Source organism: Lipotes vexillifer, unplaced genomic scaffold (assembly GCF_000442215.2).
Source record: "Lipotes vexillifer unplaced genomic scaffold, Lipotes_vexillifer_v1.1 scaffold182, whole genome shotgun sequence".
NCBI classification, from domain to species: Eukaryota; Metazoa; Chordata; class Mammalia; order Artiodactyla; family Lipotidae; genus Lipotes; species Lipotes vexillifer.
Window position 1 is genome coordinate 6087110 of NW_006798798.1, and position 9653 is coordinate 6096762.

At 52.9% G+C, this 9653-nt stretch overlaps 1 protein-coding gene across 1 annotated transcript; it reads left to right on the forward strand.

Annotated features, from left to right (window-relative positions):
- The first annotated feature begins 8211 nt into the window (after positions 1–8211).
- SDHAF1 (succinate dehydrogenase complex assembly factor 1) lies at positions 8212–8568 on the forward strand. The gene has a single exon (XM_007471019.1). It carries the CDS (start codon positions 8212–8214, stop codon positions 8566–8568), a length of 357 nt encoding a protein of 118 aa, XP_007471081.1.
- Positions 8569–9653: the final 1085 nt, after the last annotated feature.

Below are 9653 nucleotides of genomic sequence, written 5' to 3' on the forward strand. Positions count from 1 at the left end.
AAGGACAATCATTGTCTGCTTTCCACGGTAAGGAACCTGAGGCACAGAGAAGCTAAGTAATTCCCTAGATCTCAGCCAGTAAGCAGCAGACCTGGCCTTTCCACCTGGCTCCAGAATCCTCCTGGCCCTCTATGCTTTAGTATCTTTCCAACAATAATGTAAAAATAGTTCCAGTAATAACATGAAAAGAGCAGCTGACTTTATTGAGTACTTGCTCGGTGCTAAGCCTTGTTATTACCTTAATTGATTCTCGCAACAGCCCCATCAAGCAGGTATTTTTTTTAAAATTTATTTATTTATTATTTATTTTTGGCTGCATTGGGTCTTTGTTGCTGCACACGGGCTTTCTCTAGTTGCAGTGAGTGGGGGCTATGCTTTGTTGTGATGCGCAGCCTCATTGCAGTGGCTTCTCTTGTTGTGGAGCACGGGCTCTAGGCATATGGGCTTCAGTAGTTGTGGGGTGCAGGCCCAGTAGTTTTGGCGCACGGGCTTAGTTGCTCCGCAGCATGTGGGATCATCCTGGACCAGGGCTTGAACCCGTGTCCCCTGCATTGGCAGGCGGATTCTTAACCACTGTGCCACCAGGGAAGTCCAGGCAGGTATATTTTATGGATGAGGGAAACCAAGTCATCGATGGTTAAGGAATTTGCCCGATGTCATACATCTAGAAAATGACTTATCTGACATCTGGACATTCGTTCACTTAACAGATTCTCATCAACTTTGAGTCTCTGTGTCCACATGTCTCCTGCATGTTCCTCATGGACTCTTGGTCCCACCTTGACTTTCTCTGTCAGTGTCCATCCCTCTCTGACCCCTTCCTGCCTCTAGGTTCAAATGCACCTGGTGGGAATTTGTTTGGCTTGCTTTTTACTTATAGACTGATGACCATTCCCACCTCTGCCTGCCATGGTCATTTGTCCAACCTTGGCCCAACTAGCTATGGCAGAGGTGGGGTCATGGGGACACAATGTGGCCACTGTATCTGGTGGGAATCTTTTTTTTTTAAAGATTTTTATTTTATTTATTTATTTTTTGGCTGTGTTGGGTCTTTGTTGCTATGCGCGGGCTTTCTCTAGTTGAGGTGAACAGGGGTTACTCTTCATTGCAGTGTGCGGGCTTCTCATTGCGGTGGCTTCTCTTATTGCAGAGCACGGGCTCTAGGCGCGTGGGCTTCAGTAGTTGTGGCATGTGAGCTCAGTATTTGTGGCTCTCAGGCTCTAGAGAGCAGGCTCAGTAGTTGTGGCACACGGGCTTAGTTGCTCCGTGGCATGTGGGATCTTCCCGGACCAGGGCTTGCGTCCCCTGCACTGGCAGGCAGATTGTTAACCACTGCCAGGGAAGCCCTATCAGGTGGGACTCTTGGTGGCAGTGTCAGAATCCCAGACTGAGGAAAGAAAAAAAAGGACTTGAAGCACATGTAACTGCAAAGACAGAGGGTATTTCTATTTTCAGGCTTAGCTGGATTAAGAATTTTCAATTGCAGTTAGAAGAAATCTGTTTCTCTCCTTCTCTCTCTTGGTCTCTCTTCTGTGTCTTGGACTTCCCCTCCCTCCTCTCTCTGTGTTAGCTATATTCTCAAGCAGATTCTTCCCTTGTGGTAGCAGCAAGGCTTCTGCAACTTCAGGCTGACAATTCTACCAGCTTCAAAGCCCTCTTCCAAAATGTAACACCCTTTCCGCACTGGCCCCAGCCAAAGTCCTAGCGTCCCTACCCATAGACTTTGCTTGACCAATTATTGGGGCCAAAGGAGGCAGGAATAATCTAATTAGCCAGCCCCGATTCCTGTACCCACCCCGGAGCCTGGATGTGGAGTCATCTCAACCTACATGTTGAAAGTAAGGATGGGTGGCTGTCAAAAAGGAGGTATCATTATCAGAAGGATGGGAGGACAAAAAAGACATCCACTACTAGAGTTTACTGACAGGTTCCGCACAGGCCCAAACAGGTGGATAAGAGGTAGGATCACTTGGTGGTTCAAGAGACGGTCAACCCTTTCAGTAGGGGCTGGGAGTGGTGGGTGGGGCAAAACCCCAGAAGACAAAGAGCAGAGAAGCCATGTCAGTCATATCTAGGATCCATTAAAGTAGCCAGCACACGACATGGTATGTAGACACTGCTCAGTCATTGCTGGTTATTATTGCTGTTATGATTAATCCACGGGGGAGGTCCCTCAAGAAGGATGCAGCCTCAGGGTGCTGGTGGGATGGACGGTAGGCCCCTGGCTTGCCTGAGACTGACAAGCAGCCCCTTCCCAGCCATGCAGTCTCCCCCCACCCCCACCCCCGCCCCCAAACACAGCCTCTACAGCTTGTGTGGAACCCCTGCCCTGTGGCCTGTCCATGTGTTTAGGAGGCGCATCTTCCCACTCCCTGAACTGAGGGCTGCAAGTGTGATGATGGATTCTTCCAGGAGTGGGGTGACTGCATCCCTGTGGACCACTGTTGTTGCCTCCACAATGGCCAATATTTCCCTGTGAGCACATCCTCTTGGGTCCTTGTTAGAGTTTCACTTGGATCCTTCCACGTTGCCTTTGATTCCGATGCACTTCCTTGAATGGGGCTCATGTCACAACCTCTAGACGTCCTTCCCTTTAGTACCACCTCCCCTTTCACCCTCCCTCCCTTCCTCCACAGCCTGGCCAGACTATCCTCTTAAAGAATTGCCCCTCCTATACCTGCCAACTGGGGGACAGTGTGACCTGCATCTGCCCTACAAAGTAGGTTTGTGGATCACAGATGGACCCCTAGGCTGTCAGTTGCAAGGTGACCAGGGCTGTGGTCTGAGGAGTCAGAGATTGGGGCATGACTTCGGGGTCTTGGGAAGGGGGGGACTGGTGACTCAGACTCCTAGGACTCTTGGGTCCCTGACCCTCTCTATCCCCCACAACGACCTTGGCCCCTGCTCTGAGACCCATGGCCTCACTGCTGGTTTCCCCACCATTGCTCCCCAGCCCCAGTCCCCAGTGCCCAGCTAACTCCCGCTTTGTCCCATGTGGCTCTGCATGAACAGCCACATGTATCAACCCCTCAGCCCCAGAGCACTGTAGCTGCCTCCGTGCCCTTACCTGCCCATGCCTGTCTGGTCATCTGCTGCCCTGGAGGGCTGATGTGTGCCCCATGCCCACTGCTCCTGCTTTCTGCACCAAGGCTGCACTTTCTGGACAGACAACTGTATTCAGCATGGCCACTGCCTGGCCACTGGGGCCCTGGTAAGCAACATGCCCCAGTGATGGCCTGAGAAGTGCTGTGGTCATTGCAAGGCTGCCACAGGTGGCTGGCATCACTGCCTGTTAGCCTAGTCCCCACCCAGCCCCACTGTCCTGGAGGAGCCACTGGTCTCCACTGCCACTGGAGACTTCCACTTCCGCACATTCTGAGGAGCCCGCTATGAATCCCCGGGCTCCTGTGTCTACCGCCTGGTGGGTCTCTGTGGCATAGCCCATGCCAACCTTGACCCCTTCAGTCTGGATCTGATCCCTTTTCTGCAGCCACGTGGCTGCACCAAGGGCCAGACCCTCTCAGCCAGTCTGATACTGGACATGAGTCCGAAAGATCTCAACCACATCTGGGTGAGGTTTCTAAGGCCCACACTGACCCACCACCCCTCACTGTCCCCACTACCCTCAGGTAACCCATAGTAACCCCTTTGTCCTGCTGGTGCCCCCATTATTGACTCTCCCACTGGTCCTGAAAGATATCTACTCCAATTCCCTAGCGGCCCTATTCATCCCCTACCAATGGCTACTGACCCCCCCTCTCCTCATTGACTTGCTTGTTGACTCCTTCCTACTGACTCTCACCCGTCATTATTTGCCACCCTTGAGACTCCTATTACCCTCCCATTAACTCTCCTTTGAGTCCTCAATTTAATCCCTAATTGACTCCCTAATTGACTCCCCTTTAACCCACAGGCTCAGCCCTGACCTCCCCATTGACCTTCCCTTTCACCTCCCCATTTAACATCCCCTTAAGCCATTGCCTCCCCAAGTGATGCTTCTATTGTTATATCCCTTGCCCATTAACCCTACTTAGTGCCCTGTTGACCCCACCCCACACCCTTCCCCCATTGATCTGTACTGAGCCATCTGACACTCCCAGGGATCCATGACTGGCCCATTAATGGCCCCATTTACACCCCTGTGGAGCTTCCCATTGCGCTTCCTAGTGATACTGACTCCTCCATTGAATTCTTGGACCTTTCTGTTATCCTAATTCAACCTCTTTGACTCATTGTCTCATTCACTGAGACTTTCAAAGTGTCCTATTAATTCATCGACTCACCTTCTGACTCCACCCGAATTTACCCACCAGCTGAGTCCTCCCATTGCCACCCAAAGGCATCTAAGCCTTCTCTTGACCTTCAGTGATGCATGGATTTGTCCATCCACTTCTTCCATTTGTCCTCTTCATGATCCTCCCCTTGATCTCCCACTGACCCCTCCCTACTGACTCCCTAATTATCCTTTTTACCCCTCATTGATCTTCCATTGACCCCCTCATTAATTCTGACCATCCAGTCACTCTACCATTGATTCCTCATTGGGTTCTTTATTGACCCTCCATTTAGCCTCCAACTGACCTCCCACTGTAGTCTCTTTTGATCCTTAATGACTAAACCCCCGTTAACCAACCAGAATGTTCTCCTTGATCCCTCTCAGATCCTTCATTGACATTTCCAAGAATGTCTGCTGACAGCCACTACCCCCTTCCCTGACTGTTCTCCCCTCCCGCATTCCCTCCCTGGAGGCGGATGGAATTCTGGAATCACCGCCCTTCATTCACAGCTGCCGCCGCCTCCTCGCCTACCGCCGGGGATGCCTGCCCTACGTGTGCGCCCCATGGCGTCCGACGCACAGTCGACCAAGCCCTGGTTGCCTACATTGTCACCTGTCAGGCTCTGGGCGTGCGCCTGGGCCCTGGAGGACACCTGAATTCTTCTGTGAGTGTGCGGGGCTGGCTGGAGATAGTGGGTGAAGCTCTGGAAACTCAGATTTGGGCCACCAGAGGACGGACGCTGGAGGACCAATGGAGAAGTTCAGGCCTGGGTGAGTGGGGGCCAGGTAAAGAAGGGTGGGACTTGAAGAGTTAAGACTACGTTTGAAGAAGCAGCCAGACCTGGAGGGACAGCAGTTTAACCAGGTCTTTCTGTTTTTTGTGCCTGTCTCTTTTTCTCACTATCTGTCTCCCCTTTGGCCCACAGCCTACACTGCAGGCTCACCAGGAGGCTGGGATCCCCATGATACCCTGGAGGGGTCCCCAACTTTGCTGTGAGTGCTCTGGCTGGGTCTGGGGTGCATGCCGGACAGGTTGTGGGCTGGCAGGAAGAGCCCTCTCTCCTGATGGAGATCAGAGAAGACCTGACATAGATGGAATGGGCTGGAGAGTGTGTGGGAGGGGCATCTAAGGGAAAGGAAACTGTAACTGCAAGTTGTGGAGGTTAGAAAACACCAATGGGAAGCTAGCCTGACTGGATGCAGGAGGCAACAGGGCTGGAAAAGGAAACTTGAGTCCCAAGCACTCACCTTTGCCATCCACCTGCAGCCCTGACTTGTCCACCTGAAGCCACTACAGCATCTGTGCATGGACCTGTCATGGGGGCTGTGTCCCACCTCTCAGCCCTGCTCACTGTTCTACCCAATGCCATGAGGGCTGTGAGTGTGACCCTGGCCTCATCTTTGATGGCACAGACTGTGTATCCCAGGACCACTGTGGCTGGCTGCTTCCACAGTGGATGCGACATCCCTGTCAGAGAGGTCTCCAGGCCTGGGTGGGTAGGCACAGAGTCTCCCGTACCTCATCGTAAAATGTTCCCTGAAACACACCATATCAGTAAGACTTTCAGCTGTAACTGATAGAAAATGATGCCAACTATCTTAAATACAACAGGGAATTTATATACTTTTATTTGTGTAAAGTTGAGGCCTTCAGACATGGCTGGATTCAGGGACCCAAATAATGTCACTAGGACTCAAGTTTCCATCTTTCATCCCTGCCTTTTCCTTTTTCTGTGTTAGCATCTATATTAAGTAGGCTCTACGTCCAAATGCTATAACAGAGGCTCAACATTACAGTGGCTTAAACTTGATAAAAGCTTATTTCTCATGAACAATCCAAGTATAACCAGTTTGTTTCCAAGTCAGGAACACAGTCTCCTTTTATCACACAACACAGCTCCTGGATTGCAGGGTTGAGGAATGAGACAGCTGGAGACAGCAGGTATAGACGCCTATCTTGACAAATTGTCCATGCAGAAAGGGGAGAATAAAGATCAGCTAGAAAGTTCCAGAGGGCAAAGGTATCTTAGAATTGATGATGATGACGATGATGATGATGATGATGATGATGATGATGATGATGATTTTGAGATGGGAGAAACTCAGGGATGTTTAAGTGCTGATGGTTAGAAGCCAGACAAGGAGAGGCTGGAAATCCAGCAGGGAGAGATGCCAGGGTGGAGGATGCATGGCTCCCCAAGGAACTTGGAAGCAGGAGAGCAACAGGAGATTCACTATTTTAAAAACAAACTTTTAAATATTCACTATTTTCAAATAAATGTATTACATAAAATAATATAAATTAGGTGACAATATATTAAAATATCAATAGCATCATATTATATTGCATATTTTATTAACATACTGTGTCATACATTATCTTATAAATAAAATATTAAAGCACTTGAAAGAGTGCCTGGCACAGAGTAGTGCTCAGTAAACAGTTACTAGATTATGAAGACACAGGTGAGAGAGATGTGACAGGATCCAAAGGCTTTTTTTTTCCTCTCTCTCTAAATCTCCCTTTTAAGAAAGTGTTTATTACGGAAAATTTCAAGCATCACAAAAGAAGAGAGAATAGTGTTATGAAACCCCATTACAGTTACAAATATTTTGCCGCTCTTGCTTTCTTTTCCTCTCACTCTTTGCCGCTCCGTGGCATGTGGGATCTTCCCGGACCGGGGCACGAACCCGTGTCCCCTACATCGGCAGGCGGACCCTCAACCACTGCGCCACCAGGGAAGCCCCTCCTCTCACTTTTTGTTTTGTTTGTGCTGGAGGATTTTAAAGCAAATCCCAGACCATATTCCTCTAGCAAAGACCTGGATATGTATTTCTGATAGAGACACCGAGGGGATTCATAGCGGTTTCAGATCTCCCGTCTGACTCCCAAACTCCGACCCTCTCCCCAGTCCCTGACCCGCCTCCCCTCTAGGAGAAGAACCCACGCCCAGCGCAGCTCGCCGCCCAAGTGTGCTGGGTCGTGGTCGCACGCTGGGCGGAGGGTTCCGGGTTATTGTCCAGCGGCCCCCCCACGCTCCGGGTGCTGGTAGGGTCCGAGGGGGTCGTGGCATTGCGGGCCTCCCAGCGCTACGAGTACGCCTCCGCGTAGCCTGCGGGGACTCTAACGGAATTGAGGCTGACCTGATACTACTCCCTGGACATCGGGGTGCCAGCTTAGTCGAAGTGTGCCATGTGGGCTGGACTCTGGACTTGAACAGCTGGGGAGGCCGCTCCCTCTCCTACCCTCGGACCCGACTCATGTCGGTAGAGGGCGCTAAGAGCCCAACTCCCTGAGCTACAGGCTGCGTCTGGGGGCTTACAGCCCACACCATCTCTCACGCCATCTTCTCAGCACCGAGAAGCTTGTCCTGCCGGGTGTGACCCAACACTTCACCGCGTGACCCCGTCCCTCTGCCCGTCCCCAAGGTTGGGACCCTCGACGCACACCTGCTCTGCGGGTGGGAACGCATGGAGCTTCCCGAGATTGCTTTAATAAATAACTGAGGACAAAAGCATGCCTGTGCCTGTCTTCTCTCTCCCAGTGCCCCCAGAGCCCTGAGGCACACAAGGGCTCCAACCTCTAGCTCTCTCCACTCGCAGGACCCAAGAGTCAGGTCAGGATCCCCTGGTCCCTTCCGACCCCAAACCTAAGAGCCTCAGCGCCTAGCAGCCCACTCATCCAGGCCCTCAGAAGTACCGTCCTCTAAAGGACACTGATTTCCTGTGGGGCGGGCCAGTGAACCAGCAGCTCCGCCCCTTACTCACAACATTGTGACGTAGAAGCAGCGACAACCTATGGGACGCGACGGCGCCGCAAAGTTGGGGGCGGGTGGCGGAAGCGTCAGTTGCCGCGTTTCACCGCTTCTCCAAACTGTGCTGCCGCGCCACTTGCTGGGGCGTTCGCTGTGTGAGCCCGCGGCCCAGCTGCTACCATGAGCCGGCACAGCCGGCTTCAGAGACAAGTTCTGAGTCTGTACCGCGAGTTGCTGCGCGCCGGGCGCGGAAAGCCGGGCGCCGAGTTGCGGGTGCGGACCGAGTTCCGGCAGCACGCCCGCCTGCCACGCTGCGACGTACTGCGCATCGAGTACCTGTACCGCCGCGGACGGCGCCAGCTTCAGCTGCTACGCTCGGGTCACGCCACGGCCATGGGTGCCTTTGTGAGTACGCGGGGCCCGACTGAGGAATCCCCCGGCGCGGAGGCCCCAGGGATCCCACCTGACGAAGGTGACGGCCCAAGGAGACCGCTGGACAGCATGGGGGTACCGAAGACCGCGCCGGATGGACGGTGACCGTCACCCGGTGGCCCAGGGGAACCGGGGGCCCGCCTGACTGCGTGGGGGGACCGGGGGACCGGCCTGATGGAAGGTGAGAGGTCTTGAGAGACCAGATCGACAGATTGGGGGAATTGAAGAGCCCTCCTGGCGACGTAGGGTGCGATGGCGAGAGATGCCCGGCTTTGCCCGATGTATGGTAACGGGTCAAAATTACCCATGAGGGCTTGGGGCAGCTTGGGTCGCCGGCTGGCTGGACTGTCAAGCTGAGAGCTTCTTACCCGAAGGCCTTGGGGAGCCAGGACGCCCCGCTGTTGGACAGAAAGAGACAGACACGGCCTTCTCTAGACCCCGGAGAACATACCACTCCTGGCTCCTCAAGGAGACTCCCTTCTTTGTAACTATGAGGAGAGCAGACTTTTTTGCTGAGGAGTTTGGGAAGATGCCCTGGTGGCCGGTGAGAAGCCTGAAATCCCCTTAGAAAAATCTTTCGCCCATTGTGACAAACTAGGATCGGTGAGGAAGCGGGTAGGGAGTCTCTCACCCCAGCTTATCAATTAAAGACGCCCTCAAGACCTCTACGTGATACTTCTGAGGGGGACTCCCGATTCCTGCCCCTTTCCCTGCTCAGGACTGTTGGACAAAAAGGCAATAAAATTGGGGATGTGCTTACTTCCCTGTTGGTGGTCTTAAAGATTTAATGTTTGGGGGGATTTTTGAAGAGGCACACACACACACACACCAACAAGTGACCCTCTGGCAAGGGATGGGTGTGGGGAGCTGTCTCTTCCACTCTGGAGCCCTCTAGAATGGCAGATTGGTTGGAGCAGCATAGTTCTCTCTCCTGGGCAGATCCATGGAGGGGACCCAGCCTGGCTTGACCCCAAAGAAGCCCCAGTAGACTCCGTAACGGAGGGTAGTGAGGCAGGAGAGGAATAGTGGAGCTGAGGAGACCTAGCTGGTAACCCCTGAGTTAGTAGTGGGGCCCTCAAACCTGGCTGAGGAGTCCAGCCCCAGCTACAAGCTGGGATTTTTGTTAGCAAGGCTGAGGGGTTGGGGAGGAGAGATGGACCCAAAGGCCACAGGCATACCTCGCCCCATAG

Coding starts and splice junctions, on each gene's coding strand:
- SDHAF1 (XM_007471019.1), top strand. CDS start 8,212: ATGAGCCGGCACAGCCGGCTTCAGAGACAAGTTCTGAGTCTGTACCGC.